This window comes from Dendrobium catenatum, unplaced genomic scaffold (assembly GCF_001605985.2).
Source record: "Dendrobium catenatum unplaced genomic scaffold, ASM160598v2 fragScaff_scaffold_525, whole genome shotgun sequence".
In the NCBI taxonomy this organism is placed as follows: domain Eukaryota; kingdom Viridiplantae; phylum Streptophyta; class Magnoliopsida; order Asparagales; family Orchidaceae; genus Dendrobium; species Dendrobium catenatum.
In genome coordinates this window covers 712,265-726,752 of record NW_021318987.1, presented here as the reverse complement: position 1 = coordinate 726,752, position 14,488 = coordinate 712,265, and the positions used below count along the sequence as shown (strand labels likewise).

Genomic DNA, 14,488 nt, shown 5'->3' with positions numbered 1-14,488 from the left:
GGCATATTCCATCAATCAACAAGCACATGCAATCATTTCTACCTAATCATTTTACTCATATATCATTCAATAATTTTACATATAATAAGTAATTTGAAACATAACATGCTAATTATCATCTATTCTAAGATCAATCATTTAAACAGTGAATGATAAATACAAATTTTGAATGCAATAAAAACTAATTAAGAATATATAAATTTAATATCAATATAAAAAAAACTTTCTTATTGCCAAAATGATAAATCGCTTTTATATTTTCATACTTGATATTTAAAATTTTCCGCTTAAATATTATTTGTTACTTAACATAAAGATAATTTAATTTTCCAATTTAAATTTCATATATTATTTAATTTTAAAATATCCTTTCTCTCTCTCATTATGTATATATTGTATACTCATATAATGAATTAATTTCTATTATTTTAGTTATATAACTTTACTCAATATTTCACAAAAATCTCATAAATATAATTCTTCTCATTTTCTTCTTCTTCCTCCTTAAAATACTAATACTAATTTCTAAAAATACAAACTCAAATTAATTTATTTTATTATACATAAAATAAAAAACAAGCCTATCCCACACCTCTCTAGTCGTTATAGTGCATGCCTTTCGCCCTCTTTCGAAAGCAACAAAACCCTCCTCGAGTTGCTCAGGCCGACGTTGCTCTAGCCCACTATCTTTCTTGCATGTGATGAAAACAAATGAAGCTTGCCTCAGCTTGGTGGCTCGCTCACAGGTCCTCTCTCTCTCTCTCTCTCTCTCTCTCTCTCTCTCTCTCTCTCTCTCTCTCTCTCGGTCTCTCCTCGTATCCACCTTTTTCAAATTTAAAATGAACGAGAGCTCTTCGTCTTCATGCAAAGGAATCAACACAATCCCTCGTTTTCTCAACACGAAGCAACAAATTGATTGACAAAATCGGTGCACACACTCTTCATCTTCATTTATGGAGCAGAATCGACCTCTCTCTTCATCTTCTTCAACACCAGATAACAGAATAGATGGTTGTCGATTCGGCTATTTACACTTATAGATATAATGTTCAACCCCTTGTATGAAATAAAAAAACTAGAATCTATAACAGAAGCAGAAAACATCTTTTTCTGAAGAACATAAAACAATCTTTAGCCCTTTTCATTCACATTAGAGTAGAGCAAATTGCATTAATTTTAAAACAGATTAGGAAATTTCCAGGATACCATATTAACATTAAATTTAACTGAGATCGTCAGAGATTGATTAAAGATCTTCAGAGGTTGATTAAAGCAAGACCAGAAACAAAATCAAGAAAGACAACAATGTCAATGTTGCATCACTGACCTAGGCCTTGCAATAACAACATCTTTAGGAGAAACAATATAATACAATGGTTCATCACCAGCAGCCCACTGACCACCAGCATAACTGCTTCCTACAAGAAAAATAATCAAGAGATTGTTTAAGTCACTGCCAGAACTCCTATACAGCTAAAACCTGATATAACAAAAGCACAATAGATTGTGAAAAAATAGATAACAAAACCTGTGAATGGAGCATGAGCTAGCGCATAATCCTTAGCTTTGTAATGCTCAAAACCGTGCACAGGGAGAGCATCAGTTGTAAGTTCTTCATTTTTCCATGTCACAATCCGTACTTCTGGCCTTTGTGCAGTTCCCTATATTAGATTTTGTTCTCTACGTGATTACAATTCTACAAAACTCAGGTTTTTCCATAAGACTAAGCATTTGCCTCAGAATGATAGAAATTAAATTCTCGAAGGTTTTAAAAGAAGAGTGACATTTAAGTGCAACAAGCAAGCAAGAGACTAAATTTTATAGCATCAAGCTAAAACGCATACACGAACAACAATAACATCTTGCGAGCATATGAAAATTGAAAGAACGTAAAAGTAGTACAATACTCCAATTGTTAATTCTACAAAAAAGCTTTTTCAAAAAGCAAGTTATGCAGCATAATTTTTTTGCCGGAATAACTCAGCACTTCAATTTTCCTAGCCACATGTATTAAATAAGAGTAATACTACATCTTACTCTAATATAATATTTGACTGTTTCAATAGCTCTAGAGACCATGATGTATTTTGTTGAATTGGTGCGGGTGCACTTGCTTAGATTTGGCACTAGGTCTAAGTTTCTCTTAGCTCCTTCAAATAACAAAATAGGGGTGAGCTATACTTGGCTGACATGGGTAAGGCTATCTTTTTCAAAAAAACATGGAGCGTGGTGAATGAGGATATGAGCACCAAGTGCGATTGCTATGGATTTCCTGAGTTCAGAGATATCTTCACAGCACTCACAAGCTAATATGGACAAAGCTAACATCACTACACTCTTCCTTTTGCCTTTTATTTTTTTATATCTTCATTTTTATTCTAGTCAATTCATGTTTATTTAAGCTCTCTTCTAATTTAATAATAGATGGATAGGATGATGATCAAGCTGCACCAGGAGAGGCCACTTTTCAACAAATGTGGACAAGCGAATAATCTCCTAGCTACACGGGAATACCCTCTCTGGCAAGCAAGCACAAACTTACTTGCCATGTAAAACCTTCTCTCCTTCAGCTAACTAGTTAACACGCCACAGCAACTTCTAATTCCAGAAGTGATGTCATTCAAGCCCAAAATGACAGCTGTAATCAGGCCCACTATCTTTGAAGATATTAAAATGGTGAGGTCTCAGACCTTTTAATTCCAGATGCTAAGGTATCTCCCACGGACTTGTTCCCCATGCTATGTAGACATTTAAAGTTAGACAATCGATGCGCGTAAAGGCTTATCATGTACTAATATATATTAAAAAAATGATGTGCCAATATGCATGCCAATGGTGCTTGACATACCAATGATTCTTAATCCTTTCACATTAGCTATCTCATAGCTTTGATGGACTTGCCAATGAAAAAATTCATGAGTTAGCCTCAAACTTTCATTAGACTTCAGGATAACTTCTACGATCCCATACTTTATAATTTGTAAGACTCCATAAAGAAGAAAGATTCACTCAATTTTTGCTTTATGCTTTTTTAAACTTATCAAAAGAAGTTGATTTATGCTTTGCTCTAGCTTATAATTTTGTAATTGCTAATACTTTATTTGAAAACGGTGAGGAGCATCTCATTATTTATAAAAATGGATATAATAAAAATCTAATTGACTATTTTCTTATAAGAAAAATAAATAGCTTAGATTAAATATATAGTAAAGTTATTCTGAGTGAAAGTTTATGTACATAATATTACTTATTAGTTTTAAACTTTAAGAGAAAAGGGCAAAATATGAAAAATAAAATATTGTCCTAGAATTAGATTTAGGCATTTAACAAACAAAAATATTTTGAGAGTAAGATTTAAAATATTAAAATTTTGACTATGCATGCGGAAGCTAATGTTATACGAAAAAACATAACTAATAATATTATAAATATTGTAAAGAATGTGCTTGGAGTATCAAAAGGAAAATCCCCCAATTGTAAAAGTAGTTGGTAGTAGAATCAAAATGTGCAAAAAAAGATAATTAACAATTTTGTTATAAAAAATGTTTTGAATATAAAAGCTTAGAAAATTGAAAAGTATAAAGAGGGAGAAAGATGTATATAAAATTTAGTTAAATATAGAGAAAAGAAGTAAGGATTTAGTTCAAGTGTAGTGCCTTAAAGATGAAGATCAAAAAGTATTATTATTAGAAGATGATATTTAATAAAAGTGGATGAGATATTTCGATAAGCTTTTCAATGAAGATTGTGAGAATATGATTGATTTAGTGACTTTAACACCCTAAATGAAAATAGATGTCTATTAGTATCGCCGTATTCATAAAATTGATGTTAAAAAAGCTTAAAGAAAATGAAGCATGAAAAAGTTGTTGGACATGATGATATTCCAATAGAGGTGTGAAAATGCTTAGAAGATGAAGGAATTTCTTGACTTATAACACTTTTCAATATTTTTTAAAGACTAAAACGATGTTAGATAGGTGGAGGAGTACACAACAACAACATCAATCCTTAATATATTGAGCTACATGAATCCTTTTCCTCCATTGTGCCCTGTTAAAAGTTAAATTTTCATTTAAATCTAAAAAAGAAAGGTTATTTATAATATTTTTCTAACCAAGTCTTTTTAGGTCTACCTCTAACCTTCTTAATATAAGTCAAATCTAATAAATCTACTTTCCTAACCAGGTTATCGAAAGGCCGTCGTTTCATGTGACCAAACCATCTAAGGCGACTCTCTCTAATTTTATCTTCAACTGGAGCTACTCCAGCCTTTTCACGTATATGCTCATTTCATATCCTATCTTTAAGGGTAAAGCCACTCATCCACCTGAGCATCCTCATATCTGCAACACTTAATATTATTTTTCTCATTTAATGGCCAACATTCTACACATAAAGCATTGGAGGTCTAAACACCATCATATAGAATTTTCTCTTAAGTTTGAGAGGGACTTTTCTATCACACAACAAGCTCAATGCATTCCTCCACTTCAACCATCCAACTTGAATTCTACTAATAATATCCCCATCTATTTCCTCATCACTCTAAACAATAGATCCAAGATATCTAAAACGTGTACTCTTATTAATATCTTGATCACTCAAAGTCACAATCCCCCAGTAGAACTATTATTACTAAAATTAGATTCCATATATTAAGTTTTAGATCTACTCAAATGAAAGCCTTTAGACTCTAAGGTTGACCTCCAAAATTCAAGTTTACCTTCAACTCCCTCTCTAGTCTTATCAACAAGAATAATATCATCAGCAAAAAGCATACATCACGGTACAATCTCTTGCAAATGTCTAGTGAGAACTGAGAACACTCATGACTAAAGCAAAAAGATATGGGCTTAAGGATGATCCATGATGTAATCCAACTGAAATAGGAAAATGCTTGGTCAGACCACCTTGTGTTTGGACACAAGGAACAGCTCCTGCATATATATACTTAATGAATTGAATATAAGCATTACTAACTTCTTTCTTTTCTGCTCCAGAGCACTTCTCTTTGAACTTTATCATATGCTTACTCTAAACTAATAAATATCATATGTATAACCTCTTTATTCTCTCTATACTTCTCCATCAAATCTCTTAATAAATATATATCTTCCTCATATGTATAACCTCTTTATTCTCTCTATACTTCTCCATCAAATCTCTTAATAAATATATATCTTCCAGAGTAGACCTATCCAAGATGAATCCAAATTCATTAAGGATATGTATGCAAGAGTTGTTACTTGTGCTCAAACACAAAGTGATTTGACCAAGTAATTTTTCTATTTCAGTTGGATTACATAGAGTATCAACTTTAAGCCCATATTTTATTGCTTTAGTTATGGATATTATGACAAGACATTTACAAGAGGATGTACCTGTAAAACCTGAAAATGTCAATTTTAGGCATCGCATGCATTTCGATGTGCCATGACAAAAATAAGACGAATTTTTGAAGTTGTCAAAATTCGACAAAATAAATTTTATAAAAATCTACGTGAAATTTCGATAATTTTGATTTAAAGAACTTAGGGTAAATTATACATGGTATGAGAGATAAAAATCACCGAAGATTATTAAGGGGAAAATTACTTTAAAACCCATTCTAAGTCTTAAAAGGAATGAAGGAATGAGGGGTGCATGCATCATTTTGGACACCCCTCCTCCCCCATCACCCTCATAAGCCATGGGACCGAATATTTTCGGTCCCCCTTCCTTAGTTCGGCCGAAAAGAAGCGAGAGAAAGAGGGAAAGGGCGGCGGGAGCAAGGAATTCTTGCGGCCGACGGCTTTTTCGGTGGCGATTTTAGGGGGGAAGTCAAAAGGGAAAGATTAAGGAAGTAAAAGGGTAAGATCTAAACATATAAATCTTTCTTTTTCTCCAAGATTTTTCATGATTACAATTTAGGGTTTTGTTCAAAACTTTAAATCTTTCAAAGAAAATGATAGGGAAGGATTGGAATATAATTCTAACCATGAAAATGTAATTTTTCACAAAAAATTTCAAGTTTCCAAAATAAGGGTTTTATTGAAACTTAATTTTTTCTTAAGAAAAGTGTTAGGAAAGATTTAAAAATATTTTTTAATTATGGAATTTGTATTTTCCCATTTTTTTTTATTCAAAAATTAGGATTTTTCCAAATGTTAATTTTCATGAAAATTTCTAAACAAATATTATTCCTAAGGGTCTTAGAAAGATTCTATTGGTGAAAATTTAAGATTTTTCACAAAATATCATTTTTCCTAATTTTTAAATTTAAATAATCCAAAAAATTTTATGCCCATATTATTAACTAGGTAAGGATGAAGTTTTAGAATGATTATGTGATGGAAATAAAGGAAATTAGAATTTCAAATATAGGGTTTTAGAATAAAACTAAATTTTATATTAATTTAAATTAAATTACTTAAGTATAATGTAATTATAAAGTGATAGAAAGGGTAAATCTTGGATTTGGACAAAAATTTGGACTTTATAAAATTATAATTAATTTAAATCTGAAAATAATTATAATGATAGTTATAATTACAGTTAAGATTAAAATGAATTAAGTATTCATGTATATGATAACTGACAACTTATAATCCACCTCTGTAAATTTCTTTTGATAATAAATAAAATTTTTGGAAATTTGAAAGTTTTAGTCTCTTTATAAATTGTTGGATGTTACTTATGTTAACATTTAATGTTATTTGATAATTATGTTTTTAAAATTGTTGTCTGACATCCGTTCCCGCCTCGTTTATACGAGCTTACCGGACCGGGTGGTGACAAGAGTGGTCTGATAAAAATCTGTGGCAAGGTACATAGAGAGGAGTGTCTTTCTGGCACCAATGTCTACTTTTGATGGCACCAACCAAGACACATGGCTAGGAATTTCCCGAGAGGTCCAAGGGAGGTGAGGTCCAGTGCTCTACTTTTGATGGCACCAACCAAGACACATGGCTAGGAATGTCCCGAGAGGTCCAAGGGAGGTGAGGTCCAGTGCTCCTCCACCTCAACAGAGTACTGATAGACAGCCAGCTGTTGGTAGGCCTAGAGCACACGAGTCTTCTACATCAACACCTAGTCAGCCTGCTATAAGACCAGTTGTTTAACCTTGGGTTTATGCCATCACACAACAAGAGGCCAGAGAATTTCCTAATGTGATCACGTGTATCATTTAAGTTCAAAGTTTACCCACTAGAGTTCTTTTTGATACTGGAGCATCGCATTCATTTATTAGTCAAGAGTCTGTCAAGGAGCATGCATTTAGTATCCACAATATGCCCACAACACTCTCAGTTATGCTACCTGATGGGTCCAATATGATTTCCAAAAGTATATGTTCACCACTGCTTTCTATTTGCGAGAAGAATTTTGATGTTGATTTGATTGTGTTACCACTTTTGAAATTCGATGTGATTTTATGAATGGATTGGATGTCTAGCTAGTTCATCTCTATAGATTGAAATAAGAAAGTAGAGAAGATCAAGTTTCCTGGAGGGGAGAAGCTTGTATTTTAGGGTGATCGAGGTGTATCATCTATGATCATATCATCCTTGAAAGATTGTAGCTTGATTTTGAAGGGTTGTCCAAGCTTTCTAGCTCATGTGAGGGATACTTTAAAGCAAGTGCCGGAGCTGAATGAGATTGTTGTGGTAAGGGAATTCCCGGATGTATTCCCTAAGGTTTTGCCTGGAATGCCTCCTATTAGCGAAATTGATTTCTCTGTTGATCTTTTGTCTGGTATTGAGCCTGTTTCAAAAGCACCATATTGTATGGCAGTTAAAGAACTGCAAGAGCTTAAGGGCCAATTACAGGAATTGTTGGATAAGGGGTTTATTCGCCCAAGTACCTCACCGTGCAGAGCACCCATTCTTTTTTGTTAAGAAGTAGGATGGTAGCATGCGACTTTGTATTGATTACAAAAAGTTGAACAAGCTTACCATTAAGAACAAGTATTATTTGTCAAGGATAGATAATTTATTTTATCAGCTCGTAGGAGCCATAGTCTTTTCCAAGATTGACTTGAGGTATGGTTATTATTAGTTAATTGATTAAAAAGGATGATATCCCTAAGACAGCTGCTCAAGGTATGGATACTACGAATTCATAGTGTTACCTTTTGGGCTAACAAATGCCCAAGCTGCTTTTATGGATCTGATGAATCGGGTCTTTAAGTCAATGCTCGACAATTTTGTCATTGTCTTTATAGATGACATTTTGATATATTCTTGTGATGAAGAATATCATGCTAATCATCTTCAAGCTGTGTTGCAAACTTTAAGAGGCAATAAATTGTATGTCAAATTCACCAAGTGTGAGTTTTGGCTGAAGAGTGTGATATTTATATGACATGTGATTAGTGATGAAGGCATTACTGTTGATCAGCATAAGGTGCAGGTAATAGCTGAGTTGCCTAAACCTATGACTGTTACTACGGTACGAAGCTTTCTTGGGTTAATTAGTTATTATAGAAGATTTGTTGAAGGGTTCTCCAAGATCGCTGCACCATTGAATAGAATGACTCAAAAAACAGTGAGGTTTGAGTGGAACAGTCAGTGTGAAGAAACATTTCAAGAGTTGAAGACTCTCTTGATGACTGCACCAATCCTCACTATTCCTTCAAGCGCTGAAGGTTTTCAGATTTTCAATGACGCATCACAAAAGAACTTAGGATGTGTCTTGATGCAGTATGGGAAAGTAGTTGCTTATGCCTCTAGGAAATTGAAAAATCATGAGGAAAAATATCCAACTCATGATTTAGAGCTTGCTGCAATAGTTTTTGCTTTGAATATTTAGAGCTTGCACTACCTATATAGGGTGCATTGTGAAGTGTTCACTGATCACCAAAATTTGAGGTATATCTTTTCGCAAAAGGAGCTGAATTTAAGGCAGAAGCGATGGGTGGAATTAGTTAATGATTATGATCTAGATATTTAGTATCATCCAAGAAGAGCAAATACAGTTGCTGATGCCTTAAGAAGGAAGATGCCTGTGAAGGTGAATTACATATTGACCCAACAGGAGAAGCTGATTGAGGAGATGGAACGCTTAAAGTTGTCTGTAATACTTCCTATGGCTGAGAATGTAGGATGGTTAAGTCAGATGATAGTGCAGTCTGATCTGAAGAGTAAGATAGCTGAAGCCTTGTTGAGGGATCTTGATTTTATGAAGGTTATTGAATTGGTAAAAGCAGGTCATGAAGAGGATTTTACAATTGATGAAGATGATCTTGTGGTAAAAGGGCAAAGTTTGTGTGCCAAATGTAGATGACTTGAAGAGGGATGTTCTCTAGGAAGCTCATCGCTCTGGCTATACGATTCATCCAAGTAGCAACAAGATGTATCAAGACCTAAAGGGTTTATTTTGGTGGCCTGGGTTAAAGAGGAGCATGCCTAATTATGTTGCGAAGTGTGCCACTTGTCAAGTAGTCAAGTTGAACATCAAAAGCCAGGTGGATTACTTCAACCTTTGTAGATTCCAGAGTGGAAATGGGATGATATTGCTATGAATTTCGTGATAGGTTTATCGAGATCTCGATAGGGTCATGACGCTATTTGAGTTATCATTGATAGGCTTACGAAGTCTGCTCACTTCTTGCCTATTCGACAAACCGACTCAGTTGAGAAGTTCGCGATGTTGTATATGGCAGAGATTGTTCGCCTATATGGTGTACCAAAGTCCATAACATCTGATTGTAATGGTAGATTTACCTCTAGACTTTGAAGGAAGGTTCAAGAGGCTATGAGTGCCATATTGACCTTTAGTACAGCATTCCATCCGAAGACTGATGGACAATCTGAGCGGAATATACAAGCTTTTGAAGATTTGCTTAGATTGTATGTTCTTGATTTTGGTGGAAGCTGGAAATCTCCCATTCCTTTGATAGAGTTCAATTATAACAACAATTTTCAAGCTAGGATAGGAATGGCTCCCTACGAAGTACTCTATGAAAGGAAATGTAGAACACCCTTATGTTGGGATGAAGCAAGAGAAAGGAAAGTGATTGGTTGTGATTTAGTTGATGATGCTACTAACAAAATCAGAATTATCAGAGATAGGCTGCAAGTAGTATAAGATAGGCAGAAGAAGTGCTATGATGATAAGCACCGCTCTGTGGAATTCAATGTGAGAGATTTGTTTTTATCAAGATTAGGCCTATGAAAGATGTACTACGTTTTGGATTGGGAAAGTGGCTTACCGATTGGCTTTGCCAGCTAACATGTATGTTGTACATTGTGTTTCATATTTCTTCCCTAAGAAAGATCGTATCAGATGATCCTTCTAAAGTCATAACAGAATATATGGACATACAGTCAGATCTTACGTATATAAAAGAGCCAAACCGTATTTCGGAGTTTAGTGTGAAGCAACTCTGAAGCAGAGACATACCTTTTGTCAAGTTCTATGGAAGCATGGGTCTGAGAAGGATGCTACATAGAAGAAAGAATCAGAAATAAGAAAATGTTATCCTCGTCTCTTTGTTTAAGATATACCTTGTCCCTCTTGTTTTAATTTCGAGGACGAAATTTTTATTTGGAGGGGAGAATTGTAAAACCCGTAAAACCAAAAAATGTCAAATTTTTGCACCGCATGCATTTCGATGCGCCACGACAAAAATAAGATAGATTTTTGAAGCTGTCGTAATTAGACGAAATAAATTCTATAAAATTCTGCGCAATATTTTAATCATTTTGATATAAAGAACTTAGGGTAAATTATGCATGGTTTGAGAGATAAAAATTGCTGAAGATTACTAAGGGCATAATTAGTTTAAAACCCATTCTAAATCTTAAGAGGAATGAAGGAATGAGGGGAACATGGGTCATTTTGGACACCCCTCCTCCCCCACTGCCCTCATAAGCCAAGGGAATGAATAATTTCGGTCCCACTTCCTTGGTTCAGCCGAAAAGGAGCGAGAGAAAGAGGGAAAGGGTGGCGGGATAAAAGGATTCCGAAGGCCGCGGCTTTTTCGGAGGCGGTTTTAGGGGGGAAATCAAAAGGTAAAGATTAAGGAAGAGAAATGGTAAAATCTAAACTTAGAAATCTTTCTTTTTCTCCAAGATTTGTCATGATTACAATTTACGGTTTTGTTCAAAACTTCAAATCTTTCAAAGAAAATGATAGGGAATGATTGGAATATAATTCTAACCATGAAAATGTAATTTTTCACAAAAATTTCTAAGTTTTCAAAATTAAAGTTTTATTGAAACATAATTTTTTCTTAAAAAAAGAGTTAGAGGATTTAAAAATATTTTATAATTAAGAAATTTGTATTTTCCCCTAATTTTTTTTAGTTTCAAAAATTAGGGTTTTTCCAAATATTGATTTTCATGAAAATTTTTTAACAAATATTATTCATAAGGATCTTAGGAAGGTTCTATTGGTTAAAATTTGAGATTTTTTATAAAATATTATTTTTCCTAATTTTTAAATTTAAATAATCTAAAAAAATTTATGCCCTTATTATTAATTAGGTAAAGATGAAGTTTTAGAATGATTATGTGATGGAAATAAAGGAAATTAGAATTTCAAATATAGGGTTTTAGAAGAAAACCAAATTTCATATCAATTTAAATTAAATTATTTAAGTATAATGTAATTATAAAGTGATAGAAAGGGTAAATCTTGGATTTGGACAAAAATTTGGACTTTATAAAATTAGGATTAATTTAAATCCGAAAATAATTATGATGACAATTATAATTACAGTTAAGGTTAAAATGAATTAAGGATTCATGTATATGATAACTGAAAACTTTATAATGAGAATTAAGAATTTATGCTAATGTTAACTTAAGGATTATGTTAATAACCATAATATATGTTAATGACATTCATGACAATTAATGCAAAAGAATTAAGAGTAGACATTTATTTAGGTATATGTTAATGATTTCTTTTATGTTAAGAATAATAAAATGTTCTTTTAATAAACATGAATTATGGTTAATCGAGCATGTTAATGAACATGAATTAAGGTTGATATTGGATGATCAAATTACATTTTTTAGGTTTTGGAAAACGAATTATTAAAGAAAGATCATTGCAAGGGTAAAAGAAGAATTTCACACATATTGAGGTAGGTGCCTGTAATTCTCTAAATTTGATATTCTTTTCAACTCTTTTCCAAATTGAATACATTGTAATGTGCTTTAGCATTGGAATAATATGTTAAATCTTTTATTTTATATGAGCATAGTACATTGGCAAATGTATTGTAATGTGTATGAACATTAGAATAAGATGTTAGATCCTTTTATTTTATATGAGCATAGTATATTGGTATGTTTATTTTCATGTTTAGCAATTATTTGCATATGTAGGAGTTTCACATTTAATTCAAAATGATCCATCATGTAGACTTGCATAAAACATATAATGATTAGAAACAAATGATTGATGTATGTGAATCACCTATCTTATGAAAAATTTATGTATGTAGAATTGTGCATGTTGAGGCGGAGTACTAATATGATGTATTGGTACAATATAGCTCTTTGGAGGAATAAGACTCTTCAGGGAAAATGGTAAAGGAAAATAATATGGTCATTATATATGTGTACCTGATCAGTATAATTTTTGGTACTCCAGTATAGGTTATACGATACAAATAAGATAAAAACATATGCATACAAATTTGAAAGGCATGAAATGAAAGAAATAATAAATATATGAAAAGAAAATTGTTCACAAAGGAAGTCATATAGAAATAGATACAATGTTAACAATACAGGTGATGCACAAGATTGTGCGAATTATAGAGGAATTAGTTAATGTGTCATACTTTAAAACTATGGGAGCGAGTTATTGAGCATAGGTTGCGGCGGGATACTAATGTTTCTCAAAATCAATTTGGATTCATGTCAGGTAGGTCAACGATGGAAGCCATACATTTATTAAGAGGTTTGATGGAGAAATATAGAGAAAATAAGGAGGATCTACATATGATATTTATTGATTTGGAAAAAGCATATGATAAAGTTCCAAGAGAAGTGCTATGGAGAGTTCTTGAAAAGAAAGGAGTCAATAATGCCTATATTCAAATCATTAAAGATATGTATGCAGGAGCTATTACTTGTGTTCAAACACAAGGTGGTTTGACTAAGTATTTCCCTATTTCGGTTGGGCTACATCAAGGATCAGCCTTAAGCCCATAACATTTTGCTTTAATCATGGATGTTCTCACTAGACATTTGCAAGAGGATGTACCTTGGTGTATGCTTTTTAATGATGATATTCTTCTTGTTGACAAGACTAGAGAGGGAGTTGAAGGTAAACTTGAATTATGGAGGTCAACCTTAGAGTCTAAAGGTTTTCGCTTGAGTAGATCTAAAACAGAAATATATGGAGTGTAATTTTAGTAGTAATAGACCTACTGAAGGGATTGTGACTTTGGGCGATCAAGTCATTAATAAGAGTACACATTTTAGATATCTTGGATCTATTGTTCAGAGTGATGGTGAAATAGATGGGGATATTATCAACGGTTAGAAAATATTAGGAATGGCCTTTCTTTATTAGATTTAAACAAGAATTTGACCTTTAATAGGACACAAACGAGAAAAAGGATTCATGTTGCCGACCCCACGTAGTGGGATAAAGGCTTGATGTTGTTGTTGTTGTTGTTACATTTGCATAACACTATATGGTATACTTCATTAGTTTATTAGTTGTTCATGCATATTGATCTCCTTTATTTTGTAATTAAATTTAGAAGAGTTACTTGTTACCTACTGAGTGTTAAGTCACTCCCTATTTTTGGAAAAATTTTAAGGAGAACCTACTGCTAAGTGATGGCTGAGAGACATCGGTCTACTTACAGTCGTAGGGGATTGTCATATGACAGGTTCTTTAGTGATTTCTTTTGATGTTTTTTTAGGTGAATTTTACATGCTTAGCTTATAATCCACCTTTGTAAATTTCTTTTGATAATAAATGAAAATTTTGAAAATTTGAAGTTTTAGTGGCTCTTTATAAATTGTTGGATGTTACTTATGTTAATATTTAATGTTATTTGATAATTATATTTTAAATTGTTGTCTATCATCTGTTCCCGCCTCGTTTATACGATCTTACAGGGTCAGGTCATGACAGTACCTTAGTATATGTTTTTTGCTGATAATATTCTTATAGTTCATAAGAATAGAGAGGTAGTTGAAGGAAAACTTGCATGATGGAGGTTAACCTTAGAGTTTAATGGTTTTCGTTTAAGTAGATCTAAAATTAAATACATTAAGTGTAATTTTAGTACTAATAGATATAGTGGAGAGATTGTGACTTTGGGAGATTAAGACATTAATAAGAATATAAATTTTACATATAATGGATCTATTACTCAAAGTGATTGTGAAATAAATAAGATTATTATTAGTAGAATTCAAGTTGGATAGTTAAAGGGGACGAATGTATCGGGTCTATTGTGTGATTAGAAAAGTACCCATCAAACTTAAGAGAAAATTCTATAAGATGGTGGTGAGGTCTGTAATGCTTTATG

At 32.8% G+C, this 14,488-nt stretch overlaps 1 protein-coding gene across 3 annotated transcripts in view; it reads right to left on the bottom strand.

Annotated features, from left to right (window-relative positions):
• LOC110093496 (vacuolar protein sorting-associated protein 41 homolog) overlaps positions 1-14,488 on the bottom strand; it is an 80,958-nt gene that overhangs the window by 31,625 nt on the left and 34,845 nt on the right. For 2 of the 3 annotated variants that reach the window (XM_028694633.1, XM_020818402.2), the window contains exons 5-6: positions 1,529-1,661; positions 1,328-1,418 (exon numbers count right to left, since the gene is read on the bottom strand). In XM_028694633.1, coding sequence (XP_028550466.1) covers positions 1,328-1,418; positions 1,529-1,661 — 224 coding nt within the window. The remainder of the gene's footprint in view (positions 1-1,327; positions 1,419-1,528; positions 1,662-14,488) is intronic. The other variant, XM_020818403.2, reaches the window with a different exon arrangement.